General features: G+C 37.2%; 1 protein-coding gene across 1 annotated transcript in view; it reads left to right on the forward strand.

The window, feature by feature from the left end:
* LOC126298483 (sodium-dependent transporter bedraggled) overlaps positions 1-26,724 on the forward strand; it is a 673,679-nt gene that overhangs the window by 625,682 nt on the left and 21,273 nt on the right. The window contains exon 16 of the mRNA XM_049989817.1: positions 23,803-23,934. Coding sequence (XP_049845774.1) covers positions 23,803-23,934 — 132 coding nt within the window. The remainder of the gene's footprint in view (positions 1-23,802; positions 23,935-26,724) is intronic.

Here is a 26,724-nt window from a genome sequence, read left to right on the forward strand (position 1 = left end):
AAGCTGAAATCAATAAGTGACACAAGTACAGTTCCAATAATATAGCCCACACAGTATGTAGTGTTGGATATTAGTCACTTGTAATACCACTTTTGAAATATGAATGATTGATGGCCAGTTCAGATTTCATACTACACTTTTAAATGCAAGTAAAGGAACATTACAACTGCTCTTCATTACAGCTCTACCTGCCTATGCTTGGTGAAATAACTGGCAGTTGTTTAGTGTGGCAAAATGATTATCAACATAATAGTTGCAAGATATATCATTATTTTGCATGACAGAATAATTTCTCTGGGATAACACACTGTTTCTCGAGTAGACCAAAAGACATAAGAATTAAATGAGACTGTGGAGTGAAAGTATGTTTGCATTAGTTAAATCTGTCTGTTTCCGCATTCGATTGTTACCATAGCAGCATACCATTATCAAAGTTACTCACAGTCAGCAAAGTCGAATGCAAATTCACAATGTGAATTAATAACAAGATACTGTCATTGAGTTAATAAGTTACACATGGCAGGCAGGGCTGTTGCCATTTAACCTGACCTACAAAACCAAGGATTTTCAAACCAATATAAACAAAGCTAAAAAATAAATAAATAAAACCCAACTATATTTAATAACGAAAATATAATTAACATGTAAAATGTTACATAGTTAGCCTTACAAAAATTAGATAGAGCCATCATACTTATTGAAGGCAACTATTTACTGTCAAAAGGATGTATATTATTACTATTGTGTTTTAACTTTTCTTGCCGTATAAAGAACTTAACTAAATAACATTTACACTGCCAGAAAAAAAACTTTAACTTGCTGTAAATCATAATGACAGCAAAGTAAAATTTATGACTTTTTAGAAGCATGCAGAAATTTATAGATCTTCACTAATTTCTTGGGTCTTTTCTCTCCTAAATTATTTCTTAATTTTGACCAAATAAGCCCATAAGTGGAGAAGATACTCTTGATGGATGCAGTGCTGGAATGACCAGAAAACAACCTCTAATAAAATAGTTATAATAATGGGTTAGTGTTCTGAATAAATTAATCAGTGCAATTCAGATTAAACTATTTAATCATTAATGTGAAACAAAAGACCATAAAAACCCAGTTTTACCCCAGTCCTTTTAAAAAAAAATACCCAAGTTTTTATCAACCCTGATGGCAGGACATGAGAACCAACTGGAAAACAGTACACTTTATAAACTGTTATCTCTACCAGACTGATTGCAGTGAATTTGCTCCTATTGACTGACGTTGGTGTTGGTAGCCAAAGATTTTGACACAAGCTGCTGTAGTTATTACTTCTGAGCTGTAGGATCATATAATTTCACACTAACTAACATAGTTGTTATATGTTGTGTATCTGAAGCCCAACTGGTCATATTTGGGTAGGGTGTGTTATTTAAAAACTGCCATACAGATATTTGTTGACTTCGGAAACTACATAATGTTTTGAAACTTGGCTATATTATATTTTTCTGTTTTGAATGAACTGTGAATTAAGATAGTTATTTGGTTTATGTAAAATGTTGAAGGTTAATAAATTATAAAAGTATACAAAACTGTTTTACAAACACGCATTGGGAATGTCCTAACTGTGAGTATGGTATCTGTCCCGAAAATAATTTTAAGTTATGTTAAATTATGCAAAATATTAATTGGTGGCTTAATTAGATATTGAGGAATGTCACCTGATTTGAAAAAACATAGCATCAAAAGTACAGTGTCAAAATTCAGAATATAGCAAACATAAAGGCAAAACTGGCAGTGGAAATTATGATGATCCGAACTTTCAACATCAGTTTCAGGTAGTTTAAAGTATGTTATCAGAAAGACTGGAATGCCTGCTTTCAAATGTATGGTAACAATACTTCCTATCTTGTTGAATAACTTGCAATGCAATGTTTTCTAGTAGAATTTCCAATTAACTATAACTTTTAATTAAAGTGCACTTCCCATAAGACTAATTCATCATTGCAACCAAAAACATAAATAGAACCAATCGACCAATAAATTTAAGTGGAACACTGCCTAAATAACATTCTGGAATATTCGTATACGTATCAAATATTATGGGTGCACCTATACTGAAAATATGACAAAAAATTAAATAAAAACAGGAGAAAATTTAGTTATTCATGGGAGTAGGCAACATAACAGATGGAGAGTTTCTAACCAGCTATGTATCATACTGACACACATTGGTATGAGCTTTGTTATTTATAATAGCTCTAATTAAATCAGAAGCAATCAGTGGCATATCAAAAAGTCATACATTGCTTTCTCCAGAAGCATACATCCATTTTATCAACTCAGTTTTTAAATACATTACAAAGATCATTGTGTCACGGAAAAGCACTTACTCTTCTGGCTTTGATGGTACATTAGTGGATTCTTTTGCTGTCTTAATAACACCTCTTGTAAGTTACCTTTGTGATAAAGTTAGTTAGTTACTTGTTTCATTGATCATATTCATGATAAATGTTATGATCTGAACTTTGTCAGTTGAATGCAAGATTGCATATACAGTTTATTTATTCTGGCCATTTACAGATTTGTGAGTGACTACTTATTTCTGTTCCAGCATTCCTCTATGATTGAAAGTTTATTGAGTAGAAATAACTTAAGCTTGCATATGAAAATATTTATGCTGTTTGTCAGACATTATATTTCCATGAGAAGATTGTCAAATAGCTTTATAGCTGCTTACTTCAATCCCTTCTGTGCCAAAGTTAGATTCTCAGAGGAAATTGCAGATCATTTTTCTTTAGAGTATTTTAGTTCTGATTATCTATATTACAGTCAAAGTGCAATGGTTTACAACAGCAAATTTCATAATTGAATAAATGTACTATGAGGCACCACTTAATATTCCCAAATCATTATAACATTGTTGTTGTTATGGTGGTCTTCAGTCCAAAGACTGGTTTCATGCAACTCTCCTTGCTACTTTATCCTGTGCAAGCCTTTACATCCCCAAATAACTGCTTCAACCTTTAGGAACCTGATTTCTATATTCATGTCTTAGTCTATCTCTATAGTTTCTACCACCCACACGTCCCTCCAGTGCTAAATTGGTGACCTCTTGATACCTCAGAATCTGTCCTATTGACTAAGCCCTTATTTTACTCAAGTTATACACAAATTTCTTTTCTCTCCAATTCTATTCACTACCTTCTCATTGGTTACATGATCTACCCATCCAATCTTCAGTATTCTTCAGTAGCACCACATTCCAAAAGCTTCTATTCTCTTCTCATCTGAACTGTTTATAATTCACATTTCAGTTCTATAGAAGGCTACACTCAAGACTAATACCTTCAGAAAAAAAAACTTCCTAACAGTTAAATCTATATTCATTGTTAATAAATTTCTCTTCTTCAGAAACATTTTTCTTTCTGTTGCCAGACTATATTTTATATCTCTCTATTTTGGCCAACATCAGTAATTTTACTGCCCAAATAGCAAAATTCATCTACTACTTTTAGCATCTCATTTCCTAATCTGCTGTTTTTAGTATCTTGTTTCCTAATCTAATGCCCCCTGCATCACGTGATGTAATCCAACTGCATTCCATTTCCCATATTTTGCTTTGGTTGATGTTCACCTTATACCTCCTTTCAAGACACCATCCATTCCATTCAGATGCTCTTCCAAGCCTCTGACAGAATTATAATGTATTTGTCAAACCACAAAATTTTTATTTCTGCACCCTGGACTTTAATTATTTTTCCAATTTTTCTTTGATCATATAAGAAAATAACAAGGAAATGCAGAAGTACCATACACATTTAAAAATCCATTATTAAAGTAAAACAGTGAAAGTGACACACTTCTGTATTAAGGTGTTCAGGTTTACATACAAAACAAGACAGAACAATCAACTAGGAAATTCGTAGTATACACTAAAAACACATTACAAATGGATAAACTCTGTGTTGCAGAGTTTAGCACTGAATACAAATGCATAGTCAGAAAAAGTAATAATTTGAACAGACTTATTTTGTATATAAGAAGAATGCATAGAGCTTGGACATAAAAAAGTAACAATTTAAACAGACTTACGTAGTATATAAGAAGATGAACTTTAAGTAGAAATTAGAATTTTGTGTAAAGAAATGCAGTAACAGAGTGAAAAAAGTGATTTAATAAAATTTGTTTTATTTTTGTTCTCACTTGCTTCAGATTATTAATTGTCTTCATTTCTAATGGCAGATGGCTGAAAACTTTTATGATCATATTTTTAACACCATCAGCATATCATTTGGTGCTTTGTACTACAATTTTTAATCAAGATTTGTTTCTAGTGTTGTGTGTGTGGCAATTGAGAATTCTGTGTAGGATTCCTAAATTCTGAGCTACAAAACTAACAACTTCCATTATATGAAGATATGGCAGTGGCAGGATTTTTAAGACTTTAAACAGTGGTTTAGTGTTCAGTTCTGTTTTCTGATGCCACTATTCTGATCACCTGTTTTTGTAATTTGAAAATTGTAAGTATATTGGATTCAGAACTATTTTCCCAGAAAATTAGGCCATAGCTCATAATGGACTCAGAGCATAGTAGACAAGTGTCAATGTTGGCTGAATCTCATATTGGTCTGAGCAGGTAGCACATTTTGCTGAGCTTCTTTGCAACTGTCTTTACATGCAGTTGCAATTTTAGTGTATGACTGACAGTTAGTCCAAGGAATTTGGTGTCCTTCACACTGACAATTTCATCTTTGCCTGTATAAATGTCTAAATTGAAGGGGGTAATAGTCTGTCTTGTGTTAAAGTTCATGCTTACAATTTTTTGAGTATTTATTAGCAGTCTGTTTCCCTCAGCCAAGATTTTATGTGACAGGTGATTTCATTGACTGTTTCTTGAAGTGTTTCTTCTCTGTTGGAAATTAAAATATTTGTATTAGCAGCATACAAAAAAGAACAAGTATTAGGGATGTTTACTGGGAGGCAATTGATGAACAATATGAAAAGGACTGGGCCAAGAACAGACCCCTGCAGGACACTACAAGCTATATTTATGGTATCTGATCTGCAAAGGGTAGCATCCTTGGGGTTTCTGATTTTTACATATTTCTCCTTTCTCTTAGATAGCTACTGAACTAGCTGTGGGCAGTACCCCTTATTCCAAATTTCTCTAGTTTTGTGAGGAGCAGCTTATGGTTGACCATATCAAATGCTTTGGATTGATCAAGGAGTATATGAACAACAGGTTGTTTATGACTTGAGCAGTTCTCTAAAAACTCTACTGTGCATTTATGGTTGACCTATTTTTGCAAAAACCATATTGAGAAGATCCTATAATGTTTTTGGAGTTTAAAAAGCATTCTAATCTTATGGAAACACAGCATTCAAAATTTTTTGAAAATGCGGGTAGTATTGCAATAGGCCTATAATTTTCCATGGTAGTTTTCTCTCCTTTCTTGTACAGTGATATAATTTTAGAAATTTTTAACTAGTCAGAAAATGTTCCCTCCTCAAAAGAGGCATTAATGATATTAGACACAGGCCTACAGATGAAACTGGAACACTTTACAAGTAAAAAGCAAGGTACCATATCATGACCAGCAAAGAATATTTTTTTTTATTCTTCTCCTTATGATATCCTCTATTTCACAAGATGTTGTTGGAGATAGGAAAAAAAGAGTTCAAGAGAATATTATTGTTAGGATTAGTGTGAACAGTGTTTGAACAGGCAGTTAATACATTTTTTGAAATTTCTGAAAAATATTTCTTAAAATCATTACCAATTTTATGTATATTTTATGTTTTTGTCCTTCTATGTTCAACTTAAATTTATCCTCTGTGGTTCTCTTTCTTCTAGTTTGGTTGTTTATTATACTCCATACTCTCCTATATTTCTTAGAGACGTTCCTAAAGAGATTATCGTTGTGAGCCTTTTTTGCTGCTTTAATGACACTTCTATAAGTATTTTTGTAAGTACAAATTGAGTTCTCCCAACTTACCACTATCCAGTTTGATAGCTCTGAGCAGTAACCTCATTTTTTTCTGAGGATATTTTAACGTCTTTTGTAATCCAAGACTTTTTCTTTTTGTGAGTCGCAAGTATGATTTTCTGTCGGATGTGTGGAAACAGGAGAGGCTACATGCATGTTGCTATTTCATCTTGTGAATCAAGTGGCTTGACCATAAAAAATTTTCATTTATAGCTGGTGCTTTGTTTGTTCTTGTTGATCTTCTTGGAACCCTTGAGCTCCTGCTGCTGCTGGTTGAAACTGTACACTCAAATGGAAGGTGAATATCTGACACTGAGTGTAATGCTGTTTGAGGACTTGCCTGTATTGCTAGTTGGGCTCTTGATTTCTTGGCCCTGGAATAGCAGCAAGTCCCAATTGGTGTTTCTTCTGTTCTTCTTAGTGGTGGTTTTTCATTTTCTGTTCCTTTGATTGAAGTTTGTGGGAGTTTTAGTGATGGTATTTGTTATTCTATTGGACTTGATGTGCATTTTTTAGGAGTTGTCTCAGTAACGATGGAGTAATGAAGTTGCATTGAAGTTGAATATTTATTTATTTATTTTATTTATCCATCCGTTGACAATAAATATTGTATGGATGTTGTCAAGGGTACATGTAAGCCATTTCAAGGAAATGGGACACAAACAATATATACGTAAAAAAAGTACAAAACAAAATAATACAATGAAGTTAATAATAATACAATGAAATTAATATAGCCTATACACATCCCTGCTTGTTATTTTAAATGCATAGTCTGTTTTTCATAAGGCTTTAGTTTTGTCCTCCCTAAACAGCAAGTCCTTGTATACACAACACTGCTTAAGTATATACACTCCTGGAAATTGAAATAAGAACACCGTGAATTCATTGTCCCAGGAAGGGGAAACTTTATTGACACATTCCTGGGGTCAGATACATCACATGATCACACTGACAGAACCACAGGCACATAGACACAGGCAACAGAGCATGCACAATGTCGGCACTAGTACAGTGTATATCCACCTTTCGCAGCAATGCAGGCTGCTATTCTCCCATGGAGACGATCGTAGAGATGCTGGATGTAGTCCTGTGGAACGGCTTGCCATGCCATTTCCACCTGGCGCCTCAGTTGGACCAGCGATCGTGCTGGACGTGCAGAGCGCGTGAGACGACGCTTCATCCAGTCCCTAACATGCTCAATGGGGGACAGATCCGGAGATCTTGCTGGCCAGGATAGTTGACTTACACCTTCTAGAGCACGTTGGGTGGCACGGGATACATGCGGACGTGCATTGTCCTGTTGGAACAGCAAGTTCCCTTGCCGGTCTAGGAATGGTAGAACGATGGGTTCGATGACGGTTTGGATGTACCGTGCACTATTCAGTGTCCCCTCGACGATCACCAGAGGTGTACGGCCAGTGTAGGAGATTGCTCCCCACACCATAATGCCGGGTGCTGGCCCTGTGTGCCTCGGTCGTATGCAGTCCTGATTGTGGCGCTCACATGCACGGCACCAAACACGCATACGACCATCATTGGCACCAAGGCAGAAGCGACTCTCATCGCTGAAGACGACACGTATCCATTCGTCCCTCCATTCACGCCTGTCGCGACACCACTGGAGGCGGGCTGCACGATGTTGGGGCGTGAGCGGAAGACGGCCTAACGGTGTGCGGGACCGTAGCCCAGCTTCATGGAGACGGTTGCGAATGGTCCTCGCCGATACCCCAGGAGCAACAGTGTCCCTAATTTGCTGGGAAGTGGCGGTGCGGTCCCCTACGCCACTGCGTAGGATCCTACGTTCTTGGCGTGCATCCGTGCGTCGCTGCGGTCCGGTCCCAGGTCGATGGGCACGTGCAACTTCCGCCGACCACTGGCGACAACATCGATGTACTGTGGAGACCTCACGCCCCACGTGTTGAGCAATTTGGTGGTACGTCCACCCGGCCTCCCGCATGCCCACTATACGCCCTCGCTCAAAGTCCGTCAACTGCAAATACGGTTCACGTCCACGCTGTCGCGGCATGCTACCAGTGTTAAAGACTGCGATGGAGCTCCGTATGCCACGGCAAACTGGCTGACACTGACGGTGGCGGTGCACAAATGCTGCGCAGCTAGCGCCATTCGACGGCCAACACCGCGGTTCCTGGTGTGTCCGCTGTGCCGTGCGTGTGATCTTTGCTTGTACATCCCTCTCGCAGTGTCCGGAGCAAGTATGGTGGGTCTGACACACCGGTGTCAATGTGTTCTTTTTTCCATTTCCAGGAGTGTATTTACATCACACAACAGCTGTCCTTTAAGTATGTAAATGTAATGAATGATTAGGTACAGATAGAGTATTTTCCATTTTGCATTTATAAATATCATCAGAAAAAATTTATTGACCTACATAGTCATTTACAGAATAAAAACATTGTTCTACTAGAAATTTTTTAAATTCTGTTTTAAATTTGTTATCATCTTCTAGCTGCCTGATGTTGACTGGCAGTGTGTTGTACAGTTTTGCACTGATATAGCTTACATGCCTTTGTGTATTCATTCTTCTTGTTCTGAATATGCAGCGCTGTGCTATTACGGGTGTTGTAGTTATGAAAGTCGACATTTGTCTGAAAATCTGCAATGTGGGTCCTGACAGACAATACACATTTGTATATGTATAATGATGGTATAGTAAGTATTCTAAGCTTTTTGAATATGGGTTTGCAGTGTGTCTGTGGATGACTGTGAGTTATTATTCGGATGGCCCTCTCCTGCAACAAAAAAATTTGTTTAGGCGCCCTGTTGTGGAACCCCAAAATATTATCCCGTATGTGGCAAGAGATTGAAAATAGCTGAAATATGCCATTCTGGCACCCTCTGAGGTACAAACATTTGCAATAATTCTGAGGACAAAACAAGCTGAATTAAGTTTCTGTGCAAGTTTTATTACGTGCTCATTAAAATTTAAGTTTTCATCCACATGAATCCCCAGCAATTTTGTGGATGTCACTCTATCTAAGGCTTTGTCACCCCAGACCAGATCAAGGTTTACATTTTGACATATTTTCCCAAACTGCATATAATTTGTTTTATTTACATTCAATGTCAACCTGTTTGCATTGAGCCAAGAGTGGATGTAATTTAGTACTTTATCAGCAGTTGTTGGTAGCAAATTGCTTTGGTGCACTTATTATGACACTAGTATCATCTGCAAATATTATTGCTTTGGCTGCATCATCTGAGGTGTGAAAATCATTTATATAGACAAAAAACAATATGGGCCCTGGGATGCTGCCTTCTTTTGAAGTTGATGTAATTTCATTACTTGAATCAGTGATTTCAGCGGCCATCAAGTGCTGGCAGGGGAGTAGGTCAGAAATTTGGATCTGTGTAATCAGCATTAATTGCTTGGCAGACATTTTCACTGATATATGATTTACTCTTTCCATTGAGATGTTGCCCATGATTATTAAACAATTCCCTGTTCATATTTTCAGTGAACATAAAGTTTACATTGGAAGATGCAGCACAGATTTTTTTAGTAGCCTATTTGTTTTAGCTAGTTATTTATTCACACAAGTGATCAGCTAGGTCATACCCATGTGGAATTGCCATGATAATAATCTTAGAATTACCTGTACCTTTTAAGTATTCTGTTAGTCTGTGAGTGGCCTCATTTGCTTTGTTTCTATAAACATCATTTGCACCTGCTACTAACACAATATATTCATCATTTTGTTCTCATAAGCCTACATTGTTATTTATGCCATTTTTCATGCAAACTTTCAGAATGTTTCACAAAACTTGTTGCATTAACTAGCTTCTCAGACATCGACATTTGTGCTAATGCTCTCCCATGACTATCAGAATAAACTGAGATGCTGCAATTTTTCAACAGAGATTTTCCGTTGTGTATAACATAACTGGTTACAAGGTTTACTGTTTTGTTTATCTGGACTGATTTGGGAATAATTTATTGACCCCACATTTCCTGGAATTTATGCCTCTGTAGGTAGTTCTAGGCCTGCCAAAACTTTGAAACTATTTCCCACTGGTATATTGTAAGTGATAGAATCAGGCGTGTGGCCTGTAAAGGTTATCAGGCGTTGTTGCACTTGTTCTTTGCTGCCTTGACTGTTTCATCTCTCAAAGCCACTGATTCATCTTCTATTGCATTCCTTTCTCCTGCTCTAGTCAACTGTTGTCTAATAGTATAAACATTTCAAAGAGGGTTGAAAAGATGATCAAGACTACAGCCACCATGGACACCCTAGCACATCAGTTACTTATGACAATATAGAGAAGGTGAAGAAAATGGTTCTGAATCACCATCATAGAGGTTGCTAATGATGTTGGCATTTCCTTTTGCAAAGAAACAACATTGCATAAACACAAATCAGGAATTGCCGAATAAAGTGTACAGTGATCCAGAACTTCTAAAGAGATTATAATAGGTGACAAAACATGTATACACTGGTATGACATCGAAACAAAGGCCCAGTCATCCCAATAGAAACTGCCTAAAGAGGCCCCCCCTCCCCCAAAAAAAAGACAAAAAGAAAAAAGTTCAATCACCTGTGAAGCGTGTGAAGATTCCTCTCATTGTTTCATACTGTTAGTAATGAATACTACCTAGAAGTTACATGGTATTTGTGTGAAGCAGTCCAAAGAAAATGACCAGACCTGTAGCAAAACCACTCATGGAAATAGCATCACAATAATACTCCCACTCACACTTCAATGCTTGTTTGTGATTTTTTGGCAAAAAACAAAACCATTATGTTGCCTCACCACCATATTTGACAGACATGGCCCTCTGCAACTTCTTTCTGTAGTAGTAGTAGTAGTAGTAGTAGTAGTAGTTTTATTCATCCGTAGATCTCTTTTTACAAGGATATAGGACATGTCAAAGTATTTACAAGCTTAGATCAATTTACAATAAGCTAATTCGTATACACATATATTTACAGACTTCTAGTTAGAGACAATCATTAGATTTTACTCCTGGTATACAATAATTTATTTACAAATAACTCATTAAATAATGTAATGCCACACTATTCACTCATATTTCACTATCAGTCACTGCACACACTATACACACATTGTTTCATAACACTTCACTCACTACATACACACACACACACACACACACACACACACACGCACACACACACACAGGTGATCCTTGGGCCATTTTCTGTACTGAGTCAGCATCCCTTCATAATGAGTGAGATGTTGAGCTCAGAAAGAGGAAGAGGTGTTAGTATTGTGCTATGCATAGCTTGAGGGGAGAGTGTCTCTAGAAAGGAAAAAAGAAGAAAAATAATAAAGTGAAGGTGCTATGTGGAATATTGGATGTTTTATAATCATCATTATTATTATTATTTGTTTGTATAACATTTTTCTATCAAACCCCTACTCTGCTTTATCTAAGTAATCCTTCAATGTATAAAATGTATTGCATAACAGGTACTTTTTAGCTGCCTTCTTAAATAAGTGTATTTTTGAAATTTCTTTAATCTCTTTTGGTAATTTATTGTACAGTTTTATTCCTTGGTAGAAAATGCTGTTTTGAGTTTTATGTTTATTTTTTCTTGGTAAATGTAAGTTGAGTCTATCTCTTGTTGCATGGTCATGGACAGAGCTGTTTGTGCAGTAATTGCCAATGTTACTTTTGATGTGTACAACTGACTGGTAAATGTGTTCACATGGAGCACTTAAAATTCCCAGTGTTTTGAACAGATCTTTACAATGAGTTCGACTACTATTTCTGGTTATTATTCTTATGGCTCTTTTCTGGAGTTTGAAAATAGTGTTCATATTTTGTGGATTTGTTCCCCAAAAAAGAATGCCATAGCTAAGAATTGAGTGTACATATGAATAATATGTAACTAAAAGACACTGCATGTTACACACAGATGATAGAATTCTAAGGGCATAACATGCTGATGACATTCTGTTTGCAAGTACCTTTGTGTGTTCGCACCACTTTAGCTGAGAGTCAATATTCATTCCTGAGGCTGATGAGAACCATGAAAGGGCAGTGTTTTGTCACCATTGGTGACATGATAACAGAATCACTGAAGGAGCTGAATACCACAAAGATAAGTGGGTTCCAGAAGTACCTCTGAGATTGGGAAAAGTGCTAGCTCCATTGTATTATATCTGAAGGGGATTAATTTAAAAGGGCTAAAGTTGTTGTCAATGAATAAATAAAAATTCTTTGAGAAAAAACATAAATTCCTGCTATTTTGTTTTATCACATCTCATATACAGTCGTCTTTCATGATTCCTAAACCAAGTGTTAGTGATGATAAAACTATCATCTGTGCAAAATTCTGTCAGGTGAATTCCTCTTTCATTCCTTTTCCCCAGCTACTATTTTCCTTTCTCTTCCTTTTCCTACTATCAAATTCCATTCACCAACTGCAATTAAATTTTAATCTCCCTTAACTATCAGAATAATTTCCTTTGCCACCTCTTACATTTTATTCAATCTCTTCATTATCTGTGGAGCCAGTTAGCATGTAAAGTTGTACTACTGCAGTGGGTATTGGCTATATGTCTATCTTGACTACAATAATATGTTCACTGTACTGTTGGTAGTAGCTTACCCACATTCCTATTTTCTTATTTATTATTAGGCCTACTCCTGCATTACACCTATTTGATTTTGTATTTATAACCCATTAGTCACCTGTCCAGAAGCCCTGTTGATCCTGCCACTGAACTTCATTAATGCCCACTATATCAAACTTCAACCTGTCCATTTCCCTCTGTAAATTTTCTAACCTTCCTGGCCAATTAAGGGATCTCTCATACCATGCTCTGACCCATAGATTGCCAGTTTGTCTTTCCTGATTATGAAATCCTCCTGGGAAGTCCCCATCCAGGTATCAAAATGGGTGACTGTAACATTAAAGATCAAGACATTAACAGAGAATCTGCAAGCTAGGCTTAAGATTATTTGTTTACTGTTCAGAAAAACATTACATCAGCCACAATGCAGCTCCACTGTGACCACTGTTTCAGTCATAGATTGCTTTTTTGATGTTCATAAGGAGCTGTAAATTGCCATGGCTGCTGTAAGTTGAATGAAAGCTGTACTAAATGGATGTGTTGGGCAGGTTATGGAGAGATACCAAAGGTATTAAAAGTAGTATGCTCTCCTTTGGATACTGCCACCTCTGCAGGAAACACAGGACATTAATGTTAACTAACCTGTGAGCAGCATGCGAGGTTGATGGGCCCTACACAGGGGAGACAGCAGCCAGGGAGAACTCAGGGTACTGCAACCATCCCCCAACTGACAAATTTAGGGTGCAGTCTCCCACTAAACCAAAACCTGAGCCTGGGAGACACACTTCAGCTGTCGGGGGGCCTTCTCTGTCCCATACTGGGAAAACAAGTGCAATAGTCTGTTAATTGTCAGCAGGTAGAACATGCGGCAAATAATGATACCCCTTAGACAGCAAAGGACAAAAGAATTATCACCTTTTTCACTCAATGTGTGTTCCTAGAAGCCTCATTTGACATGTTGCTCTAATGGTATTGAGGGAGGAACAGGTTGCAACCATCTGCACACATGATTCCTGTCATCTGGGGCACCCAGTCATTCTTGGACCAGTCCACCAACTGCTGGAGAAGGTTGAGGACATAAAGCTTGCCCACAGTATTTCAGTGTAATACGTAGTCCACAGCATTGTTCCCAGAACTGATTGTGGGTCCATGGGTCTGAGTTGAGTAGAAGATTTGAACCAGACTCTTTCAAGATTGTGTGCCAAGCTAGGATATGACTTCTTGGACATGAACCATTGACCTGAGAACTGTATGATCCCTTTAAGTGGCTCAGCAGTGCACTGTACACCAGAGACTGCTAGACAGATAACTGACTGTGTGCACAGTAGGAACAAAAAATTTTTTTATAGACCATATGACTCTTCATCGTGCCTAGATGATAATTACTGTAGGTGTCCCTGAAGTGTTAGTGTAAGGTCAAAGAAATCGCCCCTTCAGATGACACTACCAAAGCATTCTCAGCAAAGTCCCATTGTTTGAGCACATGTAAAAATCTAGTGCAGCTCACATAAACGAGGTATAGGAAACAGCCTAAAACCCAAAACTGGCAGCACTGAGATTTTTTGGACCAAATATAAAAGTTTGTTGAAAGGATAAATAGTGGGAAATGGAGTTTGTGTATTTGATGCTGTAGATATGAACAAAGCAAAAGCAGAAATACAGTGAAATAATTGTCAGGTTGTACACAGAATTTGAAGCTGAGTTAGCCCATGTTCCTCAAACCAAAAACTGTGTCCAGTGGTTGGAAGAAAGCACAAGTCACATCCATCTACATGGATGCAAACAAAAGTGAGTGCAAAACTACTGTCCAATATCTTTGATTTCTAAGTGTTGTAGAATCTTATAACATGTTCTGAGTTCATACATAATCAGGTACTGTAACACATTGATCTCCCTCATGGCAACCAGCACAGATTCAGAAAACATCGGTCATGTGAAATGCAATTCACATTTCTCTCCCATTACATTCTAAATGCTGTGGACTGAGACAGTCGGGTGAGTGCAGTATTTATTGACTTCTGTAAAACGTTTGTCTCAGATTCACATGTGCTTATTTGTGAAAGTATGGCAGTATGGGGCATGGCAAATTGTGACTGGATTGAGGATTTCTTCGTGGGAAGGATGTAGCACATTATTTCATTTGGGGGTCGTTGAAAATCTAAAAGTAGCTTCAGGCTGTGTCCTACAAAAATATGTTGGGACCCTTCCAGTTCAGACTGTATATTAATGACCTGACAGAGATTATTAATAGAAACTTCAGACTTCTCACATATTATGCCGATATCTATAATGAAGTTCCATCTGAAAATACCTGTTCAAATATTTAGTCAGGTATTGATAAGATTTCAATCTAACACAAAGACTGGAAATTTGTTTTACAGGTTCACAAATGTAAAAATGTTTACTTCACAAAACAAAAACACAGCATCTTATGAAAGCAATATCAGTCAGTCACAACTGGAATCAGTCAACTCATAAAAATACCTGTGTGTAACATGGTGTGGGAATATGAAATGGAATGATCACTTATGCTCAATCATAGGTAGAGCATCTGTCAGATTTTCATTCATTTATAAGATACCAGGAAAATGCAGACTGTTTACATAGGAGACTGTCTACGAGTCACTTGTGCATTCCACAACAGAATATTGCTCATGTGTGTGGGACTATACCAGATAGGACTAACAGGGGTATTGAATGTATACAAAGAAGGGAAGCACAAATATCACAGGTTTCTTTTACTCGTGGCAGAGCATCACAGGGATACCATAAAACCTGAATTGGCAGATGATTTAGTATAAATGCCAATTATACTTCTAAAGCCTACTTACAAAGTTTCAAGAAGCAGTATTAAGTGAAGACTCTAGGAATATACTACACACACATTTGTATTATTTTCATATGGATCACAAGGACAAGATTAGGCTAATTACACTGAGCACAAAGCCATTAAACAGTCATTCTGCCCGCTGTCCATATGCAAATGGACAAGGAAGAAATCTTAATATGTGATACAATAGGTAGTACCCTGTGCTATGTACTTCACAGCTGTTTACAAAGTATGGATACACATGTCTGCAAGATGTATGTGTACAAATCCCACACCTTTCTAATCACCTTTTTTGTGCAGTCATGTACAGAGTAATACTGTGATGATGTTACAAGCTTGCAGGTGTTACGAAGAAGGGTAAATGTATTAATCTGAGGTAAGGGACCCTAGTTCAGAAATGACCATAGCAAAAGATATAAGGCCTTAGCCTTGTGCAGTGCTCAAACCAAGGGCCCCAACTTCTGAACTCTGATGGTGACATACAGAATTCCCACTGAACACTCCCAGATATCCTCAGATAATTTCCTCCGTTGATGGACAAGTAACAGTGTATGTGACTTGATCTTGAAGAGACCAAAACTACTAAGTCTATGGTACAGTAATAATGAACTCCATTTACCTGCAGAAGTTTTACCAGCTGCTACATGTACAACAGTTGCTCGAAATGGCATCCCCCAATATCAATGCTGGTACAGCATTGCCTCACAAAGTTCTGTTACACACATTCTAATATCCCCAATGTCAGTTGAAGAGTGTCACAGGCAGTGAGAATTCATGCCAGGAGATCCTCTTCAGTCTTGACAGGCACCTCATACATGAAAAGTTTCACATGGTCTCACAAGAAGAAATATAGTTGGGTGAGATCAGATGAATGTGCTAACCACAAAACAGGACCTCCTCTGCCTATCCACCTTTCAGGGAATCACTGATCCAGGTATTCATGAACCCTCAGTACTACGTGAGGTGGGATTCTATCAGGTTGGAACCACATCCGTTGATGACCAACAAGTGGTATATGTTCCAGGAACCTGGGTAGTATTTTTTCATAAACACTGTGTTGACTGTTGCAATTAAATGGGGAAGAAGAAGAAATGGACCTAGTGTGTAATCATTGACTATACCTGCCCACCTGTTGACCAATAATCTGAGTTGACTTCGCAGCTGTAGCAAGGAGATTCTCATTGGCCAAACAGGACTACTACAGCTATTTAGTGTTCCACCACTGGTGAAACAGACATCATCCATGAAAAGTACATATGCAGGAAAGTGAGGATTGACTTTAATGCACTGTAAGAACCATCCTCTGAACATGACATAAGGTCTGAAGTCATCAGGGTCAAAGCATGATCTTTGTGTGTATGGTAAGGCTGTAACTGCATTTCCCATAATACCTCCCTCACACTACTGTGCAAAACATTTATTTCAAGTGTTTTTGATAGTGCTGATTACAAGCACCTCGTCCACTCAAACAAGCACTGCATCTTCTAAGTCAGGAATCTGTGTAGTTTGTTGTTCTTCTTGATTGTTGTGCTGTGGTACCAATTGCCCTGTTTCACTTAATTGTTGGTACATTCTTGGAAACATGGTGTGAGCCACATGTCTTCTACATGGATATTTGGTCCTGTACAAGCTTTCCACTTCTCTGCTGCTTCCATTTGCTTGCTCATACATGAAAATCATATCCATAAGTTCCATCACAAGGTACACATCTATTTGGTTAGGGCTAATTGACGTTAGTACTACAGCTCTTAAACATTGAGTGCATTCTACTATGGTATTGATATTGTACACCAGGATTGCTCATTTCAGTACACAGTATACTATCTGCATTGGATTTGTTGAGTTATTATCCCACTCTCTACATCTAAGTCATTGTGAGGATTGCCTACCATACAGTTTTGGCCACAACAGTACCGGTACATGTATTCCAATGTCAGAGGAATCAGAAAGATTTTTACTTATAATTTTCACCTTGATTATATCTGAACCACTATCCCTTGCCTCAAACTGCTACATTTACCCTTCTCCATCATCCCTGAAAGCTTGTAACATCATCAAAAAATCACCCAGTATTTTTGTGTAAGTGAGAAATTACCCCAGAATATTATCCTGTAGGACATCAGTGAATGAAATATGCAAAATATATCAGTTTAATGGTTTTTATATCCCCAAAGTTGGCAATTAGTTATATGGCAAAAGCAGCTGAATGTCCACATTTTAGGAAGTTCCCAGTAGTTTTTCAAGTTTAAATATTCTTCGGTATGGTGACCAAAGAATTTGGACTGTTCTACCATAGTTATTGTATTTTGTTCTTATCCGTTGTTAATAGGAGATCAGGTATTTTGAACAGTACTAAACTAGGTTAACTGTGTTAATTCAAAGATGCTTTTTTGTACAAAATCATTTAATAACATTAACAGAAACATAGTTTACTCTTTTCCCTGTTGATGCTTCTTTGTTTCACTTGAGAAAATTGTTGTTCCATCTTCAAAAAAGGCTAATTCTGCTTCCTGCTCTAAGTAAAATGGAAGATCATTGACACAGGACAAGAATAGTAATGGGTCAGTGGAATGCACCTAGTGATTTCTTCCCATAGCAAAGGAGTGGCATCCCTCTTTGTATTAATTGAATAGCCTACTGTAGTATTCTGCATAATGTTTCTTAAATAGGAATTAAACCAGCCTTCCACAGACCCATGTATTCCACGAAACCTTAATTTCTCTGATGGAATGCTATAAGCGGCATAACTGAATGTCTTTCATAAGTTACATAAGATCTTGGCTTGTAATATTTTATCATTTAATAATTTAATTATGTGCTCAGTCAATGTATAAATTGAAGCCTGATTAGAGCAATTCTTCTGAAATACAAACTGTGATCTACTAAGTATCCTACTAGTAAACAGGTGGGTGACAATCCTTGAATAAAGCACCTTCTCAAAATTTTGGAAAATACCAGTAGTAAGACTAGCTGGTAGTAATTGGCATCTGTGGAATCACCTTTCTTATAGAGAGGCCAAACAATGGCATATTTGAATCTGTCAATAAAAAAAGTCTCAGTTAATTATATGATTCAGAATATTATGCATTAAAGAGCCACACATTTCAGTGTATCATTCAAGATGTCTCAACTCTATATGAACTTTTATTTGTGAAGGACATGAAGATTTTCTATACTTTTGGTGGGAATGTACGAGCAAATTTAATTTCATTAAATTTCTGTTGCATTGCTTCCCTAGTGTAGTCAGTGAGTCAGTGTAGTTCCTAAAAGACTGAAATACTGTATGTAATAATAATACAGTTCATAAAAAGTGGAGATATGCAAGTGGTCTCTTCCTCTATCTTCCTTCTTTTCATGCTTTCACCTATTTTTTTCCAGGTAACTTATAACATAATGTTGGACCACTTTTCTGACAATGACTTTTTGTCACCTGCTCAGTTTGACCCCTGTAAATGATTCACCACAGAGAAAGCATTTTGTAACATCATATATTTAGTTCTGGTAGAACTAAACAAGAAAGATTGCCCTGTTATCATTTGGTGGCATTAATAAGGCCTTTGATTGACTATATTATAAAATCTTATAACCAAAATTAAAACAGTATGTTGTTAAAACCATCATCCTTGCATGGATGGAGTCATGTGTTAACAATTTACCAAAGAATGAATTCAAAAACAGTGATGGTTACTGATTGTACAAGTATACTGTTAAAAGTCCTAAATGGAACTTAACAGTGCCATACACATCCAGCAGGATAGGGGAACAGTCTTATAACTGGATCATAGCAAACAGTCACAGCAAGCAGGCTAACTGTTAATCTTACAAACAGTCATGTTATGCAATTACAGACAAATAAAACTGATTTATGGATGTAAATATCAATGAATACTCACTAAATGAAACTCCCTGTGTGACTAACTTGAGGTCAACAGATATACTGAATTCGTACAATCTTGAGCACAGCAATATAAAATTTCACTATTTGTACCACTATTGTCAACCTGTTGACTACATGCATATACACACAGCAGAAGCAACAAATTTTATTGAACATAAATGGATCCTGAGTGAACATAATACAAATTGCCTCGAACATAAACTAGCCCAGGAGGAATGGAGCAGGGTTTCTTGTATAAGGAAAAAGTCACAAACAATAAATGGGATGCATTCTATGAAACAATTTTGAGACATTATAATCATTGTTTCCCAGTTAAAGATTTTAAAAAGACTCTAACACATAGAAAGAATCCAAAGCTGAAACTAACCAGTAGTCTGATTAAACTCAACCAGAATGTTCTTACTTTATAAATTTAAAAAGGATATCATTCTCCAGGAAAAGTATTGCAAAGCCATAAAACTGTTTCAGACAAAGCTTTCAAATTTCAGGAAGGAGGTTCACAGCAATTCAGTTATTAAATCTGGCTATGTCAGTAAAGCATCTTGGTAGCTTAATTATTAATCAATACAGGAAAGCACCATCAAATGTAAATATGGAAGAAATAATCACAGTGCATGAGAGAAAATTAATAGAAGATCCAAGGACAATCTGTGATGTTTTAAACAAATATTTCATCACTCCGTGTGGTATCCCAGCACAACCTGTTGACCAAAATAGTCAAATAAACATTTGGTCACCTCAAGGTATAAACTTTGACTTCAGAACTGTAAATGAACACAAATTAAGCTGAATAATCAACACATTAAAGACCAAGCACTCAGCTGGCTGGGATGAGATAGCTAGTGCCCCAGTTAAGAAGTGTCACAATTAATTAGTTAAACCTATTAACTGCTGTATTAGGGAAAACACCTATCCAGGCTCAATAAAAATTTGCAGTCAAACCAGTATATAAGAAAGGATCCAAAAAACAGGTTGAAAATTTTAGGTCATTTGAATATATTTTGCTTCCACAACTTGGTGATTATTTCACAAAAAATAATCTACTCTGAAAACACAAAATGGTTTCAGGAAAAACCACAGCACCATCACAACAATATCTGAATTTTTACATAGTGTATATAGTGTGCTAGATGAAGGAAATTTCGCAACATGCACATTCATTGATCTTACTAAAGCATTTGATTCAGTTAAACATGGCCTATTAATAAAGAAACTTCAGGCATACAGCTTAAAAGATTCAGCAATACTATTGCTGACCAACGCTCTGTCAAACCAGAAGCAGTTCCACGACAATAATCTATTAAATTAATGACTGAGTAGTAATCTCCCAGTCTTTTAGTGAAACAAGGAGTCATCCAGGGATCAATTCTTTGACTCTTTTTCTTCTTAGGCTATGTCAATGATGTCACACAGCCACAAAATTCCAAAATAGTGAGGTATGCAGATGACACATCTCTGTTGTTTTTTGGAATAAATGCCTGTGAGCTTACATTGTCTGCAACAGGTGGAGTAATAAATTTAATTAAGTATTTTCATGAACAACATCCAAATATAAATCATAACAAATCACAATTATTATCATCTAAGAATGTTAATCTAACCACACTTTTATAAATAATACATGTGGAATTGAAGAAACAGGAACTGATAGTGCAGATTCTTAGGCCTATACTTAAATGAAAACTTGGGATGGTCAAATCATATTAATTATGCATGTGGGAAGATTAGTAGTGGTTTTTATGTACTCAGACATCTAGAAAAAATAGTTACAAATCCTACTATGAAAGCTGTCTACTAAGGAACAATATATCCTTTACTAAATTATGGTACTGAATTATGGGGCTGTGCTGCAGGTACACACCACAAAAGATTAATGTTGCTGCAGAAGATGGCAATTAGAATAATGCCCGTTTTAAGTCAGCATGATTCTTGTAAAGAGATTTTTGTGCAACGTAAGAACCTTACAATATACACTCCTGGAAATTGAAATTAGAACACCGTGAATTCATTGTCCCAGGAAGGGGAAACTTTATTGACACATTCCTGGGGTCAGATATATCACATGATCACACTGACAGAACCACAGGCACATAGACACAGGCAACAGAGCATGCACAATGTCGGCACTAGTACAGTGTACATCCACCTTTCGCAGCAATGCAGGCTGCTATTCTCCCATGGAGACGATCGTAGAGATGCTGGATGTAGTCCTGTGGAATGGCTTGCCATGCCATTTCCACCTGGCGCCTCAGTTGGACCAGCGTCCATGCTGGACGTGCAGACCGCGTGAGACGACTCTTCATCCAGTCCCAAACATGCTCAATGGGGGACAGATCCAGAGATCTTGCTGGCCAGGGTAGTTGACTTACACCTTCTAGAGCACGTTGGGTGGCACGGGATACATGCGGACGTGCATTGTCCTGTTGGAACAGCAAGTTCCCTTGCCGGTCTAGGAATGGTAGAACGATGGGTTCGATTACGGTTTGGATGTACCGTGCACTATTCAGTGTCCCCTCGACGATCACCAGAGGTGTACGGCCAGTGTAGGAGATTGCTCCCCACACCATGATGCCGGGTGTTGGCCCTATGTGCCTCAGTTGTATGCAGTCCTGATTGTGGTGCTCACCTGCACGGCGCCAAACACGCATACGACCATCATTGGCACCAAGGCAGAAGCGACTGACATCGCTGAAGATGACACGTCTCCATTCGTCCCTCCATTCACGCCTGTCGCGACACCGCTGGAGGCGGGCTGCACGATGTTGGGGTGTGTGCGGAAGACGGCCTAACGGTGTGTGGGACCGTAGCCCAGCTTCATGGAGACGGTTGCGAATGGTCCTCACCGATACCCCAGGAGCAACAGTGTCCCTAATTTGCTGGGAAGTGGCGGTGCAGTCCCCTACGGCACTGCGTAGGATCCTACGGTCTTGGCGTGCATCCGTGCGTCGTTGCGGCCCGGTCCCAGGTCGACGGGCACGTGCACCTTCCGCCGACCACTGGCGACAACATCGATGTACTGTGGAGAACCTCACGCCCCACGTGTTGGGCAATTCGGCGGTACGTCCACCCGGCCTCCCGCATGCCCACTATACGCCCTCGCTCAAAGTCCGTCAACTGCAAATACGGTTCACGTCCACGCTGTCGCGGCATGCTACCAGTGTTAAAGACTGCGATGGAGCTCCGTATGCCACGGCAAACTGGCTGACACTGACGGTGGCGGTGCACAAATGTTGCGCAGCTAGCGCCATTCGACGGCCAACACCGCGGTTCCTGGTGTGTCCACTGTGCCGTGCGTGTGATCATAGCTTGTACAGCCCTCTCGCAGTGTCCGGAGCAAGTATGGTGGGTCTGACACACCGGTGTCAATGTGTTCTTTTTTCCATTTTCAGGAGTGTATTTCTAGTATTGATATAAGGTAATTTTATTTTTGGGGCATGCATCATCAAAAAGAGTCTAGAAAATGTGATGACATACATGACAACAATATTAGAAATAAAAATAACTACTTTAGGCAAAGAATTAATCTAAAAATAACAAACCACACCCATACATTATTGGTCAAATCTGGTTTAATAAATGTGTCAAAAGACTTATATGTCTTTGCAAAAGTCATAATCTTTGTTATCTCTACACAAAGAAAGCAATAAATAAATAAATATTCCTGGAAATCCAGATTAATATTCCTGGAAATCCAGATGGATAATAAATTGGAGTAGCACCAACATATGGATAAGTTATCCAAAAGATCAATTCTTCCTGCTTAGCACTTACAAAGCTCAGTCACTGTGTTGACCTGGGGATGGTATTGGTAGTATATTTCACATACTTTCACTCAGTACTGTCATGTGGCATAATCTTCTGGGGCAATACAGTTTAGTTATTTAATTTCTGTACAGACTATGAATCCCTATTTTGTGTCAGGATGGAAGTTTTATGTTCTGGTAAAACGTCTTTGACAGGTTGCCAGGAGAAATGTAACAGGAAATTTGAAATCCTCAGATATTCTAAACTAATGTAAAAGCCACCTTTATCGAATATTTAGACTCTGAGTATATAAATTCCATTTAACACTTGCATTCTTATTAAACAGGCTTTAATTTTACTAGTATATACCAGCAGGCATTACTCTGTGTAAAGTTAAATAAATTCTAAAAGTAATTTCCATAATCACAGCATACTGGTAAGTAGATTAGAACAAGTTGTAACTGGTTGTTAATAGTCATCAATAAGTTTGTCCTGTCCAGTGTTCTTGAAGTCTTTCCTTCATGATTCAATTTGCAAAATATGATGTATGTTATTAAAATATTTTGCTCAGATGTGGCTAATTCTTTTCTGTAATTGTAAGTGAGATGTAGAATCTTTATGAAAATGGTTTTGCAGTTTTTGCTATTGCTTAAGATATAATTACTCATGTGATAATGATTTCTCTTTGTAATGTACTATATTACATTCATTTCAAAATACTAAATGTTTTCTGACAAAATAATAAATATGTTCATGTTACAAGCACATTACTAATCTTGTCCTTTGTTTTTAAATTGCAGCTGGCCATATGGCACTGTGTAATCACAGGAATAACAGCTATAAAATCATCCAGCCTTAAATCATGGGAAACAACAATTACATTCTTTAGCTGTGCCTGTGGATTTGTTCTTGGATTGCCCATGACCACAGAGGTCAGTCCCAGTTGCTAAAGTCAGTCCCAGTTTCTAACAATTCAGAATGACATTTTTTTATTTTATCATGTAAAAATTTAAACTGTTGAATTAGTTTATGTGAGACTTGTCAAGAACAAACAGTAAATTATATATAGCAATAATTTACAGTACTTTGTAATACATGAAGTAGAAGAACTACAAAAATCTTTAAACATAAATAAATATATATTTACCAGGTAGAGAGAAAATTTTGTGCAGTATTCTACAACACTGTGGCCATCACTTTAAATTCTGTTATTGAGTAGTTGTATTTCTGCACAAAGATGGAGTGTAATTTTCTGCTTAGCAGTATTAATCCTATGCTGTTAAAGTTCATTTGTTGTAGTTTGTTGTGAATGTTCAAGGTCATATTATGTGGGATATGGACACAGTATTTTAATGTGTTAGTGGATAAAATGAAAAGCTCTCTTATTGTATGTGCTATGTATTTATTGAAACTGTCTTTTCCCGCAAATAATTCAGGAGTAAATCAAAATATGGATTATATATCAAACTCTGTACATAAGTGCTGCTGTCTACATTTATTTGAACCAGCTTCCTGTAATCAAACCTCAGTCTCTCTCTACAAAGTTTACCTCCATGCTACCCTCTTTTACCAATATGGTAGCTCCATGATGGCTCTGGATGTGTCCTATCAATCAGTCTCTTCTTTGAATCAAGTTGTGCCATAGAATTCTTTTGCCAGTTTGATGTAGTATCTCTTCAGTAATTATTTAATCTACCAATCCAGACTTCAGCATTTTCTGTGTAACCACATTTCAAAAGCTTCTATTTTCTTCTTACCTGAAATGTTTATCATCCCTGTATTACTTCTGCACAAGGCTACAGTCCAGACAGATACATGCAGAAAAGAATTCTGCTTTGACCGTTCTCACTTATTTTGCTACTCTAACAGCAAATCTCATTTTTTACATTTTTTGTCTCATTTCCTAATCTAATTTCCTCAGAATCCCATTACGCTTACATCTACTTTTATTGATATTCATCTTGAAACCTCCTTTTAAGACACTGACCATTCCATTCAACTGATCTTCCAAGTCCTTTGCCATGTCTAACAGATTTGCAAAGTCATCAACTAATGTTAAAGTTTTAATTTCTTCTCCCTGAACTTTAATTCCTTTTCCAAATTTCTATTTGGTTTCTTTACTGCTTGCTCTACACATCAGAGGATTGATATATGGAAAAGAACAGTCAGCAATTGATCATTCAAACCAATACTTCCCATGCTTCTGTCCATCCTACTTCCAGACACCTGGTACATGGTAACATATGAGACATATGAGCTGTCTTGTTTGTATTTAACAGTAATTAATTGTACTGGAGCCATGAGAGGAGCCTTTCAGTTGTGTCATTATATATCAAACTCTGTACATAAGTACTGCTGTCTACATTTATTTGAACCAGCTTCCTGTAATCAAGCCTCAGTCTCTCTCTACAAAGTCTCAAAGCTGAACTGACTCAAGAGATCAAATAACACTGTAATCTTGCTGTATGGTACACTACATTAATTGAGTATCTTGAAGCAGATACAGATACATGAGATGTATGTGACAGTACCTGACATGAGGGCTTCTGTGTAGTTTTTGGATATGCTAAAACTAACTACCCTCTCCTGCACTTTTAACATATGCGTAGTAGAGAAAATAGGATCCAGCTGTTCATTAGAAAATGCAAAGCTGTATATGGAAGAGGCAATACCTGTGCAGTTTGATAAAACTGAAATTCAGCTCACCTCTAATACTGAAATTAGGAAAATAATAAATTCACTCAAAAGCAAAAGCTCACATGGAATTGATAGCTTTTCCAAAAAAGTACTGGAAGCTTGTTCCCAACAGATAAGTAGGATTCTCAGCCACATATGTAGTAGCTCACTGAAACAAGGCATTTTTGTGGATACACTGAAATATGCTATTGTTAAACCATCATGTAAAAAGAGGGATAGATCCAATGGTAACAACTACTGCCAAGTCCTACTTCTGACAGCTTCATCCAAAATTCTCAACAAAGTAATGTATTCAAGGGTGCTTTCACATATTTGTAAAAATGAAGTACTAATAAAATGTCTTCAAGAATTGGCATTCAGAAAGGTTTTTCAACAGAGTGCTATATATGCTTTCAATGATCAAATATTAAATGCTCTGAATAATAGAACTCCACTCATTGGACTTTGTGATCTCTTAAAGGCTTTTGACTGCATGAAGCATGAAATTCTTCTAGATGAACTTAAGTATTCTGGTATGAGTGGAACAGTGAATAAATGGTTTAATACATGTTTAACTGGAAGAATACAGGAGGTTGAAATTAACAGTACAGGGACCCCGGAAAAATCAGCAGCATACTCTAACTGGGGAGGTATCAAGAGTGAAATCCCACAGTTTTTAGTCTTGGGGTCTCTTATTGTTCTTAATATATGTTAATGACTTGCCACTGTGTTTTCATGAAGATGCAAAGCTAGTTCTTTTTGTTGATAATACAAGTATAGTAAACACATACAATAAACATGAATTAGCTGACAAAGTTGTAAATAATATCTTTGAGAAAATGATTAACATTTACATCCAAATTCTTTTATCAGCTGTTTGTTAGTTCTGTCAGTACAACATCTAATGTCTACAAATAATGGATTCATCAACACCTCATTAAATGTGCAGATTTTTCCATTTCTGTTTGTAACAACAATGTGCCATACTTTCTTTGATGGTTTATATTCACCTATATTAGGCAATGAAAGTCACACTAACCTACCAG

The sequence above is a fragment of the Schistocerca gregaria genome, chromosome X, assembly GCF_023897955.1.
Source record: "Schistocerca gregaria isolate iqSchGreg1 chromosome X, iqSchGreg1.2, whole genome shotgun sequence".
Classification (NCBI taxonomy): Eukaryota; Metazoa; Arthropoda; class Insecta; order Orthoptera; family Acrididae; genus Schistocerca; species Schistocerca gregaria.